Source organism: Moschus berezovskii, chromosome 17 (genome assembly GCF_049115385.1).
Source record: "Moschus berezovskii isolate FMDL1 chromosome 17, NW_MosBer_1.0, whole genome shotgun sequence".
NCBI classification, from domain to species: domain Eukaryota; kingdom Metazoa; phylum Chordata; class Mammalia; order Artiodactyla; family Moschidae; genus Moschus; species Moschus berezovskii.
Window position 1 is genome coordinate 27,556,730 of NC_142476.1, and position 22,121 is coordinate 27,578,850.

The window sequence follows — 22,121 nt, forward strand, 5'->3', positions numbered from 1 at the left end:
CTATCATCAAAAAGATCACCAATAACAAATGTTGATGAAGACAAGGAGAAAAGGGAGCCCCCATACACTGCTGGTGGAAATGTAAGTTGGTACAGTCAGTGTGGAAAACAGTATGGAGGTTTCTCAAAAAAATAAAAACAGAACTACCCTATTACCTAGCAATTCCACTCCTACTCCTGGGCATATAACTGAAAAAACAAAAACACTATTAAAAAACATATATGCACTTCAATGTTCACCGTAGAATTATATACAACTGCTAAGATATGGAGACAACCCAGTTGTCCATCAACAGATGATGAATGGATAAAAAAGATGTGGGGTGTGTGTGTGTATCCCCACAAACATACATGTACAATGGGATACTGCTGCTGCTGCTAAGTCGCTTCAGTCGTGTCTTACTCTGTGCGATCCCATAGACGGCAGCCGACCAGGCTCCCCTGTCCCTGGGATTCTCCAGGCAAGAACACTGGAATGGGGTGCCATTTCCTTCTCCAAAGCATGAAAGTGAAAGGTGAAAGTGAAGTCACTCAGTCATGTCCGACTCTTCACGACCCCATGGACTTCAGCCTACCAGGCTCCTCTGTCCATGGGATTTTCCAGGCAAGAGTAATGGAGTGGGGTGCCATTGCCTTCTCCGATGGGATACTACTAAGCCATAAAAAAGAATGAAAATTTGCCACTTGCAACAACATGGACTTGGACGAAATTATATTAAATGCAATGTCAGATAGAGAAAGATAAGTGCCTGTATGTTATCATTTACATGTGGATCTAAAAAACACAACAAAGTAGTAAATATAACCAAAAAATAAATAGACTCACAGATAAAGAAAACAAACTAGTGGTTACCAGCTAGGAAAGTCAAAAGAGAGAGGTGAGGTAAAGGCAGGGGATGAAGAGGTACAAACTATTATATGTCAAATAAATAAGCTATAAGGATGTATTATACAGCACAGGGAATATAACCAATATTTATAATAACTGTAAACAGAGTGTTTCCCAGATGGCACTAGTGGTAAAGAACCTGCCTGTTAAGGCAAAAGACATTAGACAGGCAGGCAAGTTTGCTCCTGAGGTCGGGAAAATCCCCTGGAGGAGGGCACAGCAACCCACTCCAGCATTCTTGCCTGGAGAATCCCATGGACAGAGGAGACTGGTGGGCTACAGTCCACAGGGTGAAAAAGACAGACATGACTGAAGTGACTCAGCAAGCACACAGGCATAAACAGAGTATAACCTTTAAAAATTGTGACTCACTATGTTGTATACCTGAAACTTACATAAAATTGTACATCAGCTAAACGTCAATAAAAAAAACTTCACAAATACCATTCACAATAGTTTCATAATTCCATTTTACAGATGGTTTATAATTTATTTAACCATTACTCTATTGTAGGATATTGGTGGTGTTTCCACATTTTAGTATATGAATATAATACCTATTTGTTCCTTTAAATGTAATTATTATTCTTAAATATCTGTTGATCTATGGACAAATGCACAAAGAAAAACCTGTATTGTAAAAACAAAAGCTATGTTTCTGTATTTCAAAAAACTTCAAACAAAATGAAAGGACAAGAAATTGGAGAAAAAGATGTTTGTCAAAAAAAAAAAAGGAAAAAAAATTAATATTCCCTATGCAGAAAGAGCTCAGACAAATTACTATGGAAAAAATTAGAGTCTGAACAACGGATGGGGAAGATAAATGATTAAACTGACTGTATAAAACACAAATATCTAAAAAAGAATGGAGTTCAACATCACTAGTAACTAGACATTAAATTATTCTCCATCTATGAAGTATGTTATTCAATTAATCATTCATTTACCTTTACTGAAATATTTAACGCTGCTGAGTGTATGTCAAGATAGACACTTGCATACACTGTTGATGGAAATTTAAAAACATAAATGGTAATTTCCTGGGAAAACAAAATGATTATCAATAGTGTTAAAAACTACTCATCAGTAATTTATCCTGAATGAGAGGGTAAGGAAAAAATGTTTTGACTTTTTGTAATTTCAAATCTCTTGGAATTGGTATGCATTTTTTATAATGGAAAAGCCAAAAAAAAAAAAAAGTATCTATTAATATAGTCATCTCATTTAGACTGGACAGTCCTTTGAAAGTTAAAGATGGTCTCTCTTCCCTCCAATCCTCGGTGTCTAGTATTGTGTTTTACAAAGAACAGACACTTAACAGTTACTTGCAGAATGAATTAACCTTTAACATCTGCCCTAAGGATTAGTCAAGTGGCAAACCACAACCCCTCTCTCCAGAAATACCAACTTCTGCTAAAAGCTGGCAGCAATTTAAAAATGAAGCGTGAGAACAAGAACCATACTTGAGTTCTTTCATTGAGGAACAGTGATGAATTTTTTTAGTCTAAGTAAATCTATAAGATGGCGCTATATGATATCTTTCAACAGTCTTTTCTAAACGGCAAAACCAAAATAGACAAAATATATGTAGCAATGGTCAAGCAGCAGCACAGACAGAAGGTTCTGTGCATTTCTTTGGTGCAAGCTCCTCAAAATCTTGCCTTGTCATTGTAACATGAGAATTTATACATATTTTATTAAATTATGAATGCTATTACAAGTGGATGGGATGAAGTTTTCAAAGGAATTCTGCTTAAATAAAATTCATTGTCCAAAAAGAATTATTCATCTGTCCAAAAAAGAATTATTCTACCTCACATGATTTAGAAGTCATATTGTAAAACTAAGGGCAGGGAAAATTTCTGAGAACAATAAATAACAGCTTATTATTCAAACTGAGGAAAGGCTACTTTATCTCTTAGGTAGCTTAACAGCACTTGAAGCTCCAGATATATTCTACTATATACTTAATATTAGAAAAACTCACTTGAGATCATAGAGTTTGACTTTCTTACCTGGCACAACATGGCTGTTAAACTTTCTTAATGACTATACCCATACATTCACATTTGCTCTAATGAAGCAAAGTCAGTTCACTTGTAACTGATTTCTTTCACGTGTAACTGTACTTCTGCTTCACTAAGGCATTGCTCTCATTACCCTTTTTCTATTCAGATAATTATACCTTCAACCTTTAAGGTGAACCATCGCCTTTCAAAGAGCAGAGTCTTTACTGTTTTAAAAGTCTTATGGTAAATAATTTTGGACATTTTTTTATTTGAGATTACAGATGATCAACTCCTAGATGCACCATACTATGGGTATGTGAAGTGCCTATACAAATACGTGCACAAAGGGAATATTCACCACTGATTTTTAGGAAAACTGGCATGTAGTGCCAAACTCACCTGAGTATAGAAGCCACTAGCTGCCTCTAGGAACAGAGAAAGGTTTGCCTGAACTTCACTCCGATTCGGGTTTGCTCGATTCTTTGCCTGGCCTTGTAGTGTTGTGATCTGATTCTTAAAGGCATGATTCCAGCTGAAAACAAAATGTAATTCTATTTGGTATAGCAGTGACTCACTGGGCAGACACTGGTCCCCCTGAGAACAAGAAAGAACTGTTTGTTATAATTATAACACACTAGACAGTAAACCTGCATTAAAGTTATTCACTTAAATAACTTTATGCTCCCCTTTGAACAAGACTAGACAAGCAGTAGAAAGCAACTAACCTTAGTAAACACTTACCAAATGTTCAAATAATCAGACTGTGGCTTCAGTTATTAATCTTTTAGGGTTACTAGAGTTAGAACCTATTTAGGAATCCCGGTACAAACTTAGAATTACAGTGGTAAGACCAAAGTAAAAGTAAGCTATTAACAAATTTTCATACATTTTATCATTGCACCAAAAAATGTCTTCTATCAAGTGGCATGCCTGGGGGTGGGGGTGGAGTGGTTTCCTTATAAATATTAAGCCATATTTCTTACTTCTCTAAAACTTATTTCCCACAACACTTGGTTCTATTTCTATTTAATAGTTTTGTTTCTCTTGGGGCTAATATTTTTGCTAGAGCTCGAAATAAACTTATTTTTGACATTTCAGTTTTGGCTATTCAAACTAAGAAACAACACAGTGCTGAAATATGGCATACCAAAATCCTGTTATAAAATGCCTTTCATTCATTAATCAAGTTGTACAGAGAGTCATTTTAAACTTAGTTATGGTGAAGTACAGTTGCTCCCTAATTTGGAAATCACAGGGGGAAAAGAAAGAAACAAATAAAAAAACAGAACTAGGATGGAAGGAAGATATACTGGCTTCATTAAAGGATGCAAACATAGATAAAGGGTTTACAACCTACCTGGAAAGTACCTAATTCTTTATCAACGGCAGCTTTTGAGACTCTTTTGAAGGACTGGGGTTTTTAATGATTTCTGAGGGCAATCACTCCCTCAGCAATTTTGATGCCATCTTATCCATGACTCTAGTATCAAAAATACGCATTTAAGTGGTTGTGATTAAATTCTATTACTAGGTCTTCTAACACTATAAAGGTCAGGTGTGCAAAAATCAGGAAAATTAGATTAGAAAAAACTAATTTTCACCACAACTTAGGTAAACAGAATATTCTTGATTTTTAATTTTCTACCAGGCTAATGTCCTTGTTTCAATTTATAAGGCAAGGCCTTCCATGAAAGGCATTTATTTACTCACTTGGGAATCTGGTTATCTGCCATTTCACAGCTCACAGAAAGAATGAGTGGAATAGCCTAAATACGTAAAATTTTTCTTAGTCTTGTTGGGGAGTGGGGGAAGGAAATATCTATTTATTTGATTAAAAGGAAGAACTTTCCTTACAATGTATTTTCCTTTGGGAGAGATTTATAGAATTGCATTTATCAAAGAAAGTCTGCTCTGAACAGTTCCTTTTCTAAATCATAGCTTAAATACAGGACTGAATACAATACAGAGAATCCAAACACTGTTTCTTAGCACTTGAAATATATACAGATTAGTTTTTATGATATGCCCTAAACATGTTAATAAAACTCAACTCTGAACATTTCTCCTCTTTACACCAAAGGTCAGTTTGTTCAAAACATCACAAGTATTAGTATTTCTTTTTTTTCCCCACTAAGATAGCTTACTCTGAAATAGGTTAAAAAGAAACAACCAAATTGTTCTCTTCTAAAGTCTCCATGAGATTCTTGATTTTACAGGGACATCCCAAATGGTAATACTTACAGATCCTGTTCTACTTTCTTGTCTAAAGCGTATTCCAAATCAGTAACTAGCATTTTCTGGTACAGGTCTTGCAGAGCCTGCCTGGATGTCCAGACTTCAGCTGGACCCAGCTTAGAATCTGAGTAACAAAACAAAAACAGTAGATAGATAAACAGACAGTTAAGGCCATTATGCCACACCAACAATTCCTTCACTCTCTATTCACCAAATCAAAAACCTGCTTTAAATATGTATCACAGACTGCTCCAAAAGTTTTATACTACTACCTTTCAGATGAAACTTTCACCTTTTGGCTAATGATTGAATCTTTCAAAATGCTTCTGTATTTTTTAGTTTTGAAATAACACCATGAAATGAAAAAGGCTTACAAAAACAAGAGAGAATGGTTCACCCTTTGATTTTGGTGTGGATATCTATGTATTCATACCATAGGAAGTCATATGCCTCATAAAAAGTCAACCCATTTGAAATGGTGGACTGCCAAGTTGATCTGTTTACTCTTACATTAATAACTGTATCTCTTTGTTCAAAGAAGCTTTTCTCCTTCTTTTGAATCATTCTCACAATTGTTCTTACAGAAGCCTCCTGTCAGCTCACAATCCAGCAGCTGTTTGAGCATTCTGCTATTACTCCTGCTGCTGCTGCTAAGTCACTTCAGTCGTGTCCGACTCTGTGTGACCCCATAGACGGAAGCCCATCAGGCTCCCCTGTCCCTGGGATTCTCCAGGCAAGAACACTGGAGTGGGTTGCCATTTCCTTCTCCAATGTGTGAAAGTGAAAAGTGAAAGTGAAGTCGCTCAGTCGTGTCCGACCCTTAGCGACCCCACGGACTGCAGCCTACCAGGCTCCTCCATCCATGGGATTTTCTAGGCAAGAATACTGGAGTGGCTTGCCATTGCCTTCTCCGGCTATTACTCCTACTTTCCTATATATGTCAAGCCAATAAAGTCTTGACAGTGAGTACTGTTTTACCAATCGGTAGGCTGCTTGTCAAGACACTTTTGTGAGCAATGCATACTTAGTATTTAATGTAAATGAGGACCAGAAGCAGACAAGTGATTAAACTTAAACTGCTCAAGAGGCCAATGAGAGACCGGGTGCAAGATGCAATCAGCAAGTCAGGCTACAACTATATGTAATACCCAACTGGGGCTGTATTGTCTGCAAGGGTCCTACAAGGCACATTAGCCTTTCCTATTACTAGGCTTATGAGTGCAATAACTGATAGTGAACTGCCTCAATAGAAGAACTTAATAATGGATTTTTCAATTATATATTTCTGACTGCTAGTTAGCCTGTCTGATTTCATTCCAAGGTTTTGCAACAGCATAATCTTCACTCCTTTTTAGGTTTGCTATTAGTATCTACAGGTGCTGCTGCTGCTGCTAAGTCACTTCAGTCGTGTCCGACTCTGTGTGACCCCATAGACGGAAGCCCACCAGGCTCCCCCGTCCCTGGGATTCTCCAGGCAAGAACACTGGAGTGGGTTGCCATTTCCTTCTCCAATGTGTGAAAGTGAAACGTGAAAATGAAGTCGCTCAGTCGTGTCCGACCCTTAGCGACCCCACGGACTGCAGCCTACCAGGCTCCTCCATCCATGGGATTTTCTAGGCAAGAGTACTGGAGTGGCTTGCCATTGCCTTCTCCATGTATCTACAGGTACCATAATCTTATTCGGCACACAGAATCTCCCAGATATTAGAGTTAATCCTCACGAGAGTTTGCTAGAAACTAAAAAATAGGGTCTATTTTTTGGTGTCAGGTTCTTGGCCCCTTATTAAGCTTTTCATGACTAAAAAAATAGATTTATAGATTTATTCAACCCTGCTTCAACTCATCGGCTGCAGGGAAAGGATTTTAAGGTATCATTAACTCTGACCCATCAGAGAGACTATCATTTGAATGAGCAGACATAATATCTCAGGGACAAGTCACCTTCTGGGCACAACAGATGTCCCCTACAAAAGTCAAACCCTAAGCCTTCTTACTGAGGGTGTTCAAGAATTAAGAAAATGTAAGAGGTACAAAGACTGCCTGAGATTGCTCCATATACAACTTTTATCACAATCCGTATTACAATGCCAACACAAAGCAGCATAACAGAGCAGAGCTCAGAGCTGACCCTGGTAGCCACAGTATGGAGGATAATGACAGCTATGCTAATAATAGGAAGAACTGTAAACCAAGAAAAAGTGATTTGGGCTTTTTTTTCCCCTTGAACAAGATGACAGTGAGACTACTCAAAATTCTTAGAGTATTAGCCTGCAACTCTAGAAATTGAGAAAAACACATCCAAATAGCCCATTTCCTCTTGGTTGCAAATTTTAGCAGATATGAGGTTTACAACAAATTTAACTCTCTTTGTGGGTTTCACTGCAGAACTAAAATCTTCAAAAATTAGAATGAGATCCACTAGCACCTATATTTTTAAAAACATTTCAGCATGGTTACACAGAAACCATGTTGCTATTATGCTGCAAAGAGAACATTTTGACCACTCCATAGTTGCTGCCATGTATTTCCTAATTTTGAGTTCAAGTCATCTGCTCCTTTTAGTGGCTAAGTCCAATTATTCTTTCAAAAACACCTTGGCTATTATTGAAAACAAAAAGGTAAGAGAGAAAAGCAAAGTGGCAAGGTAGCTCATTCAACTTCAAGGACTTTCAGTTTGCAAGAGTTTTCCTGAAAATATTTTTCTCTGAAGGCTTATTTACTATTTAGGTTTGGGGAATTATAAACAGGAAGATATAAACCTAATGTCATAAGGTACTTGTGTTTACATGGTAGATGAATTATTTTTTCTGTATCTCTTAAATCGCTAATACAGTATGTCAAAGTTAAATGATTGTATGCATTAAACTAGGCAGTATTCAAGTCAATGCAGCACAGATTACAAAAATTTTTGATGAGCCATCTAAGTAAAAATCCAAAGTATAAAAACAATAAATATTTAAAAAACCTTTTGGCAACCAGGACAGTACTACAAGTAGTATAATAAGATGACACACTTCTCTTAATTTAATGGTAGAAAATAAGTTGTGAAAAACAAATGAGTCAGACAGTACCTGTCATGTCAGCCTTCAGGACTTCTGCCTGCCTGAAAAAGGGGAAAAGAACATCAATTAGAAACAAACTATGCCTTCCCAACATAAGCAACACCAAAAGTTAAGTAAAATTATATGATGATAAGAATGCAAATTAAAAAAAGAATGTATAGCAGCTCTATTTGTGGCACTGCAAACAGCAACCCTGCCTTAACATCCAGAACAGTACTAGATCTTAGCAAACTGATGTCATTGCTTAGACGTTCCCAGGGTCATCATGAACTCTTCTACCAAGTAGAGTTTACTTTCTTACTGTTTACTCCCAAATCTGATACATTTAAAGATAACATTTAAGTGACATTTATTAAATTAAAATTTTTCTGTCAATGAGGCCAGGAAATTCTGTGTTTCTCAATTCACTCGCCACTATAACTATTTTAAATCTCCATTCTTCTCAAGCTGATTTCTGCCCTCTTCCTCAGTCTCAACTCTTTTCGGCAAAGGACAGTTCCATGCCGCAGGAAAAACAATACCCTTACTAAAGGCTTACTACATTCACAGAACCCTCTTCTTTTTTACTCTTGTTAAAACACTAGAGGAAGCGTATATCTTGTTTAAGACCAGTAATTCCACTTAGGTATGCTCTTTCTAGTCTTTGTAAAGACTTCTGATCCTTTAATTACCACCTCCCCTCTTTCAATAATTTAAAAACTTCCCTCTCTACTGGATGCTTCTCACAGAGTATTTAAACATGCCCTACACTTCAACAGACTTTAAAATCTTCTATCCTAGATTCTCCTCTAACCACTGCTTCTTTTCTCTCTTTCCAAATTCTGCAATAATTGACCGTATTCAAGAGGTCCAAAACTGAACTCATGACCCACGTCCACCCTCATCTCTGGTTTCTGTTCCTAGAGTTTTGTACACTACTAAATGTATCATGGCTTCCCAGTTGTGAAAAGCAGACCACCTGGAAGTCATCCATGACAACATTCTCTCAAATCCCCGATAATCAATCAATCAATCAATCATTGCAAAAGAATTTTACCTACTAAATACATCTGGAATGTATAATTCTCCCTTTACTTCTTTTTCAGTCACTATCATTCAAGTTATAACCATCCATTGCCTGGACTATTGCAAAGCCACCAAACTTTTTTCTCCACTTCACTCGTCTCCTTTTATTCTGCTTGCTCTACTGCTATCAGAGGGATCTTTAAAACATGCAAATCTGACCTCATCAACTGCCCTCTTAAAACCTTTTAATGACATCCCACTGCTTTTAGGGTGACAACCAAGATCTTTAGTAAAGTGGTCTACAAAGCCCTCTGCACTCTGAAGAGAGTCTCTGTACTCCAGTTCTGCCATTATTCTGTTCTCTCCTTGATCTTTTCACTCCAGTCCCTGGACTTCTTTCTAGATTCTCCAATGTGTCCGGCTCCCTTCACTTAAAGCCTTTGTAAAGAAGAGTCCCTCTGCTAGAAATACCTCTTCCCCACTGTGTCTATTTAATTACTCATCCTTTGTCTCAGGCAGAGACATTACTTCCCGAGGATGCTTTACTAAAACCTTACATACGTGTGTGTGTGTGTGTGTGTGTGTGTGTGTCAGTCGTTCAGTCGTGTCCGACTCTTTGTGACCTCATGGACGGTAGCCCGTCAGACTCCTCTGTCCAAGGAATTCTCCAGGCAAGAGAACTGGAGTGGGTTGTCATTCCCTTCTCCAGGGGATCTTCCCGAATTAGGGATTGAACCCAGGCCTCCTGCACTGCAGGCAGATTCTTTACCATCTGAGACACCAGGGAAGCCCATGAACCCTACAGACATGAAGGATATTCTTGTTTTATGTTCTCAAAGCACTTGTATTTTTTCTTCATAGTACATATCATAGATTTTAATGCTCACCATTACAACTCCTATGCCTACACAGTGGGCATTTAACAAACATTTTTTAAGTGAAGAAAGGAAAAAGGCTAAATTACAGTCATATACTATAAAAAGGTAAGAATATAAAGTTAAGAGATTTCCATTTTTAAAAACAAAATCTGACATAAAAGCTAGAGAACAGAGACTCTAAAATTTTTACTGTAAAAGTTTATTATTTAATACCAATTGTGAATTTTAGTTTCATGAAACTATAACATGAATCTTTTTTCTTAGCTTTTAAAAAGTTTTAAAAATATTTCAAAAAAACTAAGCTCCCAAATACAACAGAAGTACAACAGGATGCTATAAAAACCACAAGCCATATGAGAACTGTCACTATAAATGAACAATATCAAATACACAGCTATATTTAATCCTAAAGGATAACATCACATCAAATTCCATTATCCATTCAGCCTAGTTTTACTGTTTGCTTTGAGTGCTAAACTTTTGCCATTAAAAAAAAAACACACAAAACTTCACAAAGTAGTTGATTTATGTCCTTAAAATCTAAGATCATATTTAGAAATACCTCACCTCTTATCACAACCTCCTCTCCTGCCCTCACCCAAACCTAATTATAGTACTAACTTATGAACTTTATCCTGAGACAACCAGTCCTACTTATGCATCTTCGCTGGATTCAGTAACCTTTCATTCTGAGTAGCCAAGTTACTAAGGATATATTTTACAATGTATCCATATCTTGGATATCCAACCAGTCCATCCTAACATCAGTCCTGGGTGTTCATTGGTAGGACTGATTTTTGAAGCTGAAACTCCAATACTTTGGCCACCTGATGCGAAGAGCTGACTCATTTGAAAAGATCCTGATGCTGGGAAAGATTGAGGGCAGGAGGAAAAGGGGATGATAGAGGATGAGATGGTTGGATGGCATCACCAACTCAATGGACATGGGTTTGGGTGAACTCCGGGAGTTGGTGATGGACAGGGAGGCCTGGAGTGCTACGGTTCATGGGGTCGCAAAGAGTTGGACACGACTGAGTGACTGAACTGAATTGAACTGATTCCATATCTTACCTAAAAACACACACTCTAGTATATACAAGATACACTGAGAATCATGTGTTTATAGATTATTTTCTCATTCCAAACAAGATTTGCTCGTAAAGATGAACAAATACCATTTTGGTATGCTAAGATCTGCCTAAATGAGGATACCAATTTCCAGTCAAATGAAGATTATATTGAGCATATAACAGGAACTATTTCCAAATAATATGCTTCTCTGATATGCCATCAGTAAGAGAAAAACTATAATTCTAACAGATTCTGGAACAGGCTTCCACTGATAAAGATCAAAATTTCACTATACATTTTTATATAACCTGTCCAAGAAATATGTAAAACTAAAAATCTAAACACAAACAAAAGTGCAAAAATGTCATAAAAACTATCTGACATGAATGGTCAAGCATTTTGAAATTTTAAGAGTTTTGATACCTCAAGAATGACTAGGGAAGAGATGCTCACCTCTGAGCACAGTTCTCTCCTAGGTTCTGAAAGAGACACGTGTTAATGACTAAAATAACTGCTAAACTGAAATGGTAAAGAGAGTTAAACAGAAAATAAAACTGTGGGAGATGGCCACTATGATTCCCATCCCATAAACAAGGAAACTGAAACTCTGAAATGTGGAAATAATCTGTCATTATCACAAAGCAACTAGGTACAATTAAGTACAAACTTAGTTCTTTCTGACTCTGACGTTCAAGTTATTTTTATTTCAAGTTGGAATTAAAAATTCTATGACATAAAAAGCTAACACAGACTTATCTAGGTTCAGTTTCGTGCTCTGTTGATTAAACCTTCACATTTAAGTCAACTAGTCTAAACTGAAGATCAGAACACAAAAAATGAAAAACAAACCAAAAAAAAGATCAGTTCATATTAGGAAATAAATACCTGAGATTTCTACCAGAAAGATCACAAAAAGTAAAATTCATATTCGTGTGCAGGGGTCAGACTGTGGGTAAAATTTCCTCCTTCAACAGTCTTGCCTATTCATTTTGTATCATCTATGGCTGCTTTCTGCTACAAGGGCAGAGGTGAGTAGTTAAGATAAAGACTGCATGTCTCATCAAGCCTAAAACAGTTACTGTCGGCCCCTTTACAGAAAAGGTTTGGCTCTCCTGCTCCAGGGAGTAAGTATTTGATCAAAATCAAGAAGTCGAATATGTATAAATCCCCAAACAGCTTTCCCATATGAGGAATCATCAGTAATAGTCTCCTCAGAGTAAAGATCTATTTTTATTTGTTGACATCATAATGTCACAAAGAAGACTGTTTAAAAATAAGTTTTTTCAGATTGTGTATAATATATAAGAAATCAACAGATACGTGATCTTAAACTGCTTTCACAAAGATTAGCACAAAATTGGCTACTTGATTATTTTACTTTTTTTATAAAGAGAAAATACTGTACCTCAACCACCTATTGGTTTTGTTAAAGATCAATATTATTAAAGATTAATATTACAATGGTTATATAAAGAGATACTAGTTTTCAAAAGTCTCCTCTTGGCTTCTAGAAGGTGTGGCCACATGAATTCTTTTTTATTCTTACTTTAAGTTGAAGGAATTAATAAAAAAGAAGGAACGAAGTATCCGAGAATTAAAATCATCATGCCTTCAACAATAAAACAGCACTATTTAAAATATAAAGCTTTCAAAATGCTAAATATATTGTCTGTTTGTAAATAATAAAAATTAAGCACTTCTATCAAGAAAAAAGAAAAAGCCATTTAAAGGCTGAACAAAATCTGAAACATTCAGTGATAACCAAATATGTTTAAAGCCAACCATCTGAAACAATACTCTTGGAGACCAAGGGTGAGAGCATCAAGATCTATAAATACATTTAACACATTCTAATGCACTAGGTATACTGAAACAGCTAACACTATATTTAGCACTTATTACTGCCACACTATTCTAAAGTAAGGGTTTGCATTAAGTAATCATTTAACCCTCACTACCTACTATTATTGCTCCCACTTTATAGCTGAAGAAACCTAAGGAGAGGTTAAGAAACATGCCCAAGGTCATCAAGTTAGCAAGTAGTAGAGGCAGCATTTTAACACGCTGATTCCAGAGGCTAACTCCTAGCCACTGCATCACAGTTCCTCTCTTATACAAGATTGTAAGGGGGGTGGAGGGGGGAAGGAATGTGTGATAATAAAAGCCCAAGGACCTGGGGCTTTCAAAAATTAAACATTTTACAGTAATTTTTCTATAATGTCACTAGAGGAAAAAACTAGGTAATGGTAATCTTCTTTAACAAATAGCTTGATTATACATACCACTGATACAACAATGCAAGGAACGAATACATAACAATCTCTCAAGATCACACATTAAATTCATGGCTTAAAAATATACAAGATATTTCCAAGGGGCAAAAACAGTGGAGGATTCCTTTCACCTGGACCAACCCCCTTCCATCTATGAGAAGAACAGAGGAATATAAGTCAATGTCCTCTAAACTCACAGTTGAGGAGAGGTGAATTAAGTCTCTTGTTTAGGGAGGCAACACTAATTTTTTTTTAAATCTGAATAAAAGCCACAGCACTTCTTATTTCAAGATACTTTACTTATTTCCATAAAGTACTAAGGAGTATTCAGGATACGAGTAGCCATCAGTCATGACCATAAACATAATAACCTGATGATAATTATTTGTGTTAAATAACAGATCAGAGAGTAGACACCGGAAGGCGAGTATGTGCTTACAAACGCAAATGCACACACACACACACATTCCTGAGACCTTTAAGGTAACATCAAATCTCATGGACATTCCTGAGATCTTTAAGGTAACACCAAGCCTCACGGTATTAATTAGAAAAAAATAAATCATGCTGTTCTGCTGTTGAATTTCACATAGAAAAATAACATCTAGGGAAATGCTGCTCCTAAAGGAGTTTCTCAGTAAAAGACAATAAAAACACTAATGTGCTTTTCTCTCTCTATGGCACTTCACAGTCTGGCACAAATTTTCAAATCTCCCGACACTCCACTGCTCTGTATTACAACATTCATTCAATAATCTATACTATTTGAACATGTGTACCTAGTTTTATAAAGGGTCAATTCTGGTCTAGGAATCTCAAAGCAGAAGAAGGAAATACTCCTCCAGGCAGAGAAAATATCACAAGAGAAAAACAAAGCTAAGCCCGTGAAGGAGGTAGACTGACGCATCAAATGCGGGGTAGGAAGCTCAAGCTGAGCTGGAAAATCACAGCAGACTGCGGACTGTGAGGCCGCGGATGACATGTAAGGAGCTCAGGTTCTGTCTTTTAACTACTAGGAAATCAGTGCTGGGTTTTAAGCTGGGTACAGCATTGCCAGAATTGCCTTTTTAAAAGATTACAACAAGATGCAGAGAAGACGGGGTTTAAAAGGGCAAGACTGGAGGGAAGGAAGGGAAGGAAATGGATGGAAGGAAATGAAGTGGAGGCATGAATGGATGGAAACGCCTAGATTCAAGCAACATTTGGAAGTGAAATCAGCAGAAGATAAAGCAGAGGAAACCATCTAAAATCATTCCCAAATTCTTGCCTTGCACATCTGGGTATCTGACTAAGTGGGGGTGAGCAAGCAGACACTTAAGAGAAGAGTGTCAAGCACAGGGGAGACATCAAGACTATGGACACGATGCTGGAGTGATCGGCACACAGAAGGCAGTTCAAACCATGGGAGGAACTGTACCTGCCCAGAAAGGCAGACGGGTGGTGTGAGCCCCCATCTTCATCCTTAAAAGGCAGATGAAAGAATGAACAACACCAAGAAGAAACTCACAGGCACAGGAGGGCAAAGAAGAGGATAAACAGGAAGGGTAGTCAACAATCACAGGCAGTAGATAAGTACCCTAAGGACTGGAGGGTGTGTTGGACTTAGTGCAATATGGGTTAATGACTGCCTTGTCAGAGAAAGAAAAAATGTCAAATTGTAGGGAGAATGAGGACAAATAAGAGGGAGAAGTTTCAGTCAACTCTTAAGACACTGGGCTGTGAAGAGAAATAAAAGAGGGCCACGGGTAAAAGTTTCTTTTTTTCCAATAGGAGAGACTTGAGCATGTTTAGAATGAAGAAAAGAAGCTAGCAGAAATGAATAGGTTGAAGATATAGGAAAGAACAGGAGTGATACAGCATGGTTCTGGAAAAGATGGAAAGACACGAGAATATGAAAGACAGGAGGCAAGATTGGCTTTCAAAAGAGACAGGATGACATTGAAGGAAAGGAGTATTAGAAAGAATTGTGCTAGGAAAATTTGGGAGTAGGGCAGGGTGGAGAGATGTCCGGAGAATTCACTGCTACACTGCCTCAAATTCAGAGATAAAGCAGGATATCAGATCAGTGTCTAAAAGTAAGAGGGAGATTAACTGAGGAGAATGGTGAACAGGCGAAAGAACTGAGAAAAAGTGATGAGTACAGTACAGATCACACACAACGAAAAAATGTGAGGAGACCGTGTTCAGGACTTATCCCCAGCACTCAGAATAATGCCTGGTATGTCACAGCTGTTCACTAAAATTTTGTTGAATTAATGAATGGTAAAATGTGTATCATACTAAGGCAATTTTATGTAACACAAAGTGATACAGAAGAAAAAAGACTCGGGTCTGAATCTGGGTTTATATTAATAGTGCCACCTTGGAGTTTCTTTTTAAGAAACCTTACCTTCCTCATCTATAAAACAGGGATACAAGCTCCCTTTCAGAGCTGCTATCAGGAATAAACAAAACAGGTAAGTTTCATAAAAGAACATAGGTGATAACTCCAAGTTGCTGTTGTTGAGTCACTATGTCATGTCTGACTCTTTGCAACCCCACGGACTGCAGCACGCCAGGCTTTCCTGTCCTTCACTATTGCCTGGAGTTTGCTCAAATTCATGTCCATTGAGATAACTCCAAGAGAGAGGGTTAACCTGTGACATGAATACTTCAGTGACCGCCAAATTACTTTTGTTAACCGGGTCACTGATATAGGATCCTTTCTGAAGCAACATACTAGGTTGAAGACGGCAACGTTCCAAGATGGAGGTCAAAAATCCTGGGTCATCTATCACCACAATAATGCTAAGTAACAAAAGAGAACCTGAATGCTGTAATGACCACATTCGAGTATGCACAGAAAACAAAAACAAGAGATTAATATGTAAAAATTGCAAAGGACTTACACTACTATATATTTTGTTTCTCCTCAAACATTAATTTTGATTATATAAAACTTAAAGAAATAAAGTTTAAAGTTGGATCCACGATCACATTTTTCTCCTCTCCAAACATTAGTTTTGATCACACAGCTTAGGCAAATACAGCTAAAAACTAGACCTGACAGCACATCAAGCAAAGTATGAATTACAGAACGCCATCTAAGCTCATCTCCTAAGAATTAATCAATGGCTTAAAAAATAATACAGTTGATCATTTACTATTTGCCAGGTGCTGTTTATGTGCTACAATATATATTAAACCTTTAATTCTCACAAGAAATCTATCAGGTAAGTAATAATACTATTCCCATTTTTCTGATGAGGAAAAAGTTAAATAACCTGCCCCAAATCACACAACTGGGAAGTGGCAGTTTGGGTTCCACCCTGCAGTCTGGTTCCAGAGCTCATAAGTGTTATACAATAAAGCAAGGCTTCTGGAATGGTCTGGCTCTACATGCCTCTGTGGAGAGGGCTTCTCTTGCACACCACCATATACCTATTTCTATAGGCATCTAGAAGGCCTGACTGTATGCAGGCTAACACACAGAAGCAAGAACTGAGGCTCCCTGTATTCAAATGAACTGCTACATATGTAATCCAAAACAGAAATTTTTATTCTAAAGGATAGTCCACCACAAGTTAAATCACATGCCCCTCTGCTTGCCATAAACATTCAGAGACCACATATGTAAACATAAAATTTACATTTATGTTACTAATGTTTAAAAATTTTCTTTGGACTGTAAGATATAAATGCTCATGACAAAGTAAACACACAGGGTTCTTATGAGGCTGCATAAGTTAAAACAAAAAAACCCTTAGCACTCCCTCCCCCATCCCGGCCAACGTCAAATGCTTCAGAAAGCTTCTAATTCTTCTACTAGTGTTCACAGTATGTGAATACTTTAACATATCTCTAAAAGGAATACAAACATGTAGAAATCCCTTGTAATTTTTATCCTACCTAATATTACTTGATTTCAGATGCTCCTCTGATTTCAAGTTTCCGGTCCTCATCTGGGACTTAAATGAAACGTTTTCTCCCACAATGACTATCTGCAAGAACATCCAATTTCTCTTAAGGTAGAATGGTTTAAGACATTCTAGATAGAGAGGAGGAAAATATGAGTTAACCCACAGTAACAGAGAACCGTCGTGAAGAAAGTTCAATTATTTTCTCTTTAAAATGATCAATGTCAAAGGCAAAAGGAAAGATATCATGGCTTTTTCCCTTTTTATATTTAGTTTCTGAGAGTACCCATTTTAAAATTCTGTTTTGTATATATCTAAAATTCTAGTTTGGGATCCAACTGTTATTCTAATCTCCCTGCCTGAAAGCTGAGTGATCTCTAAAGGACAAACACTTATCAGTTACCCAGAAGGGAAAAGAGCAGATGGCTGGTTCAAACTGGACTACGTTTGGAAGGAAAACCATGCAAAGCAATTAAACCACAATTATAGAAGGTACAAAAAAAGTTTACATTATGAGACCAGCTAAAAGGTATTTAGATTTTCACTCAATGAACAACGCATGCACGCTAAGTTGCTTTAGTCATGTCCGACTCTTTGCGACCCTATGGACTTGTAGCCCACCAGGCTCTTCTGTCCATGGGATTCTCCAGGCAAGAATATTGGTTGCCATACCCTTCTTCAAGGGATCTTCCCAACCCAGGGACTGAACCTGCGTCTATGTCTCCTGCATTGGCAGATGGGTTCTTTACCATTAGCGCCACCTATGAAGCCCTAATGAATAATAATTTGGTTATTTCTCTGTACTACACAGTGTTAAGGACTAGGTATACAATGATAAACAAAACATTATAGTTCCGACCAGATTTAAATTCTAATGTGGAGACAGCCCAACAGGAAAGAGGAAGCAGCAGCAGGTAGTGGTTAAAGGCACAGGCTTGGGTATCACACTGTACTCAATGGCATGCTGGGAATAAATAACTCAAGCCACTTGCACAATTTCTTTCAGACACCAATTTAACTTAAAGATTTGCACAAAATAAATTGAGTAAATACTGATGAATAAATTTATTAAATACTGATAACTGCTTACATTTAAAATTATTACGTGGCAGATTCTATATTAAATGCTTTACACATTGATCTCATAGAATGGGAAAATAAAATGTCATAGTTAAGTATCATATTCAGACTGCCTGGGTTCAAACCTCGCTCTGCTATTTACTAGCTGTGTAACTTTAGTAAAATTACTTCTCTATGCCCAAATTTTTATCAGCAGTAAGAAGGAGATAATAAAAGTACCCACTTCATTGAGATGTTCTGAGGATTAAATGAGGTAACAGAAATAAAACATCTAGGATTGTTCCTTGTTATATAAGCCCTCAAAAACTGTTATTATTGTCATTATTATCATTATAGGTATTCTCACTCTTCCCAACAATCCTAAGACGTAAATGCTATTATCATCCTCATTTTAAAGTTAGGAAATTGAAGCTAAGAATGCACATTAATTGATTCTAGAATAGAAGACAAAGTTATTCATAATTTTAACAATAAAACATCAATATTAAGAGAAATTTCAAACATGCAGGAGGTCTATGTAGACTCTGGCTCCATACTTCATATATATTTAATCCAATACATATATCTAATCACCTGTGACTTTAGTTGTACTTCAGTGGAAAAGACCAGGAGAATATACCTCATGACAAAACCCAAGTTCATTGGTATAGCATGTTAAGTCCCATAGCTTCCAACTATATATGTCAGGACCCAATAAAACCAAATTACTTTTAGTTCCCTGCTATTTTGCCCCACTGCATCTTGATTCATGCTTTCACTCAACCTGAAATGCCTTTCCCCTTCCTTCTTTGTCTGGTTAACCCCTTTTTGTATTTTAAGACTCAGCAACTCCTGTAAGAGGGACTTGGCTTGGCCAAGCATTCCCAATGAATCTTAATGACCACTTCTATAACAGCACTCACAGCACTATGATGAAGTCATTCACTCTCACATTCCTGCACTAGAGATTATTTATTCTATTACATGATGTAGTCCAGGATGGTGGTTTTCAACAATACTGGACTCAATGCTTAAAAAAAAAAAGACATTCTTTGCAACAATGCTTTTATCTTCCTGAAATAAAATACAAGATGATATAAACTATTTAACATATTAAAACGAATAACTAAATGCCTTCTACAAGGAAAAATAAAAAGAAAATTTTAATAAAATTAGTATCACAATACACAAATGGTCGGGTAAGACTATTCTTTAAGAAATAATGAAGTTATCAATGCTTGTACATAACATGTGGCTTGTGGTATCTCAGTCTTCCAGACCAGAGACTGAACCTGGGTCGATGGCAGTGAAAGTGCCAAGTCTTAATCGCTGGACCACTAGGGAGTTCCTATATATACTTTCAAGAGAATGTTAACAGAATTCCAAAGACAGGAAAATGAAAGTAAAAATCTGAGTAGACATTAGAATTAAAATGAGTTTCAATGTAAGTAACAGCAAATCAAATTTACTGGAAATGCTAAGAGAAAAATAACCTGACATGGGGACAGCATGACATGACAAAGTATAAAGAGCTGACCTGAAGAAAATAAGGGTATGACTATATTCCTTGATCGGTAAGTAGGAAACTAATATGCTGGAAAAAGAAACAGTAAACAGTCCTTTATATGATGTAAAACACCATATAAATTTAGGTTCAGTTCAGTTCAGTCGCTCAGTCATGTCCGACTCTTTGAGACCACATGAATCACAGCACGCCAGGCCTCCCTGTCCATCACCAACTCCCGGAGTTCACTCAAACTCATGTCCATCAAGTTGGTAATGCCATTCAGCCATCTCATTCTCTGTCGTCCCCTTCTCCTCCCGCCCCCTAATCCTTCCCAGCATCAAAGTCTTTTCCAGTGAGTCAACTCGTCGCATGAGGTAGCCAAAGTATTGGAGTTTCAGCTTTAGCATCAGTCCTTCCAATGAACACCCAGGATTGATCTCCTTTAGAATGGACTGGTTGGATCTCCTTGCAGTCCAACAGACTCTCAAGAGTCTTCTCCAGCACCACAGTTCAAAAGCATCAAAAGTAAAGTACAACTTCCCAATCTGAAGTATAACATTGGATATGGACAAGTTAATTAACTCAGCCGGCAACAATATTAAGATACTGTCTGATTTAACTGAATAAAATAATCTGTACATTATGGTATACATAGAAATTTCTATATATGGTGGTTTCAGAGATATGGAAAAAGTCAAATCTGACCTTTCCACCCAAGAAGCATTATTTAACCTGTACTTCCAGACATCAGTTTATCTAGTCAGGTTCCTTTTTTCTTTATTATTTACCTATTTGTCTAAAGAAAGGGGTGATGCATTATAATCAAATAATCTAATACAAACCTGATACAAATCATAGAGGGCCTATAGCAGACTGTTACATTAATGGCCCCCGATGAATCACACACCTTCTGGCATCTGTACCATTGTGAACTCTCTTCACACAGTGACCTTGGGGTTGGTCATAGTCACACCCTTATTTGTGACTTCCTTTGGCCAATACTTCAGGAAGTGTGACACAAATGAAGGTTTGACAAGCACTTGTGCATTTGGGCTTGCCCTTCTGTATCGCCTTCACAGTGTTATGAAGCAGAGGAGACAGACAACTTGGAAAGAGGAGACCCCATTTTTCCACCTATCACAGTTATCCCAGCTGACAGTTCAGACATTTGATTGAGGCCATTTTGGACCATTCAGGACACTGAGTCATTGGATGACCAGTCATCCAACTTGACCTCGATAGTCTGAGAGAGGGGACACCTTTGGACATTTTGAGCACAGAAGCTCCATGACCTAACCTAGATTTTAACATTTTCCACTGAGCCACTATGTCAAGAATATACTGGCCTGAACCAGTAGGCAGCAATGGAGAGAATAAAATGTGACTGGACCTTAACTAACAGGGTTTGCTGAGTGAAATTTTAAAGAGAGAGAAAGACAGGAATCAAAAATGATTCATAAGGATTTGTCATTTACTAGCCAAAGATAAAAGTAGGCGTAGGGTAAAGAGTTTATTTTGGACAACAACGCTTGGCACATGGTGTTACATAAACCACTTGCTATTGTTTTTTATGATGATGATAACTTTAAGACATTATACATCCATGTGAATGTATACTGCTACTGCTAAGTCACTTCAGTCGTGTCTGACTCTGTGCGACCCCATAGACGGCAGCCCACCAGGCTCCCCCATCCCTGGGATTCTCCAGGCAAGAACACTGGAGTGGGTTGCCATTTCCTTCTCCATGTGTGAAAGTGAAAAGTGAAAGTGAAGTTGCTCAGTCATGTCTGACTTGTAGCGACCCCATGGACTGAAGCCTACCAGGCTCCTCCGTCCATGGGATTTTCTAGGCAAGAGTACTGGAGTGGCTTGCCATTGCCTTCTCCAGTGAATGTATACTAGCAGTTATTAAAGAATCTGACATTTAAAGAAAAGATATGTAACCACAGAAATCCATCTTGGGAGTCATCAGCACAAGGCAAGAAATGACAGGGGAACAGTAAAAAGACAATCAATGACCACAGAGAAAGGAGGGAAACATGATGAAGTTCTGTGGTGTTCAGTTCAGTTCAGTTCAGTTCAGTCGCTCAGTCGTGTCCGACTCTCCGCGACCCCATGAATCACAGCACGCCAGGCCTCCCTGTCCATCACCAACTCCCGAAGTTCACTTAAACTCATGTCCACAGAGTCGGTGATGCCATCCAGCCATCTCATTCTCTGTCGTCCCCGTCTCCTCCC

The 22,121-nt window shown here is 37.6% G+C and overlaps 1 protein-coding gene across 4 annotated transcripts in view; it reads right to left on the reverse strand.

Annotated features, from left to right (window-relative positions):
* SMG7 (SMG7 nonsense mediated mRNA decay factor) overlaps positions 1-22,121 on the reverse strand; it is an 85,507-nt gene that overhangs the window by 35,632 nt on the left and 27,754 nt on the right. For 3 of the 4 annotated variants that reach the window (XM_055419122.2, XM_055419123.2, XM_055419119.2), the window contains exons 2-5: positions 17,310-17,448; positions 8,204-8,235; positions 5,139-5,256; positions 3,297-3,429 (exon numbers count right to left, since the gene is read on the reverse strand). In XM_055419122.2, the coding sequence (XP_055275097.1) occupies positions 3,297-3,429; positions 5,139-5,256; positions 8,204-8,235; positions 17,310-17,413 (387 nt within the window). In that variant the 5' untranslated portion in view covers positions 17,414-17,448. The remainder of the gene's footprint in view (positions 1-3,296; positions 3,430-5,138; positions 5,257-8,203; positions 8,236-17,309; positions 17,449-22,121) is intronic. The other variant, XM_055419121.2, reaches the window with a different exon arrangement.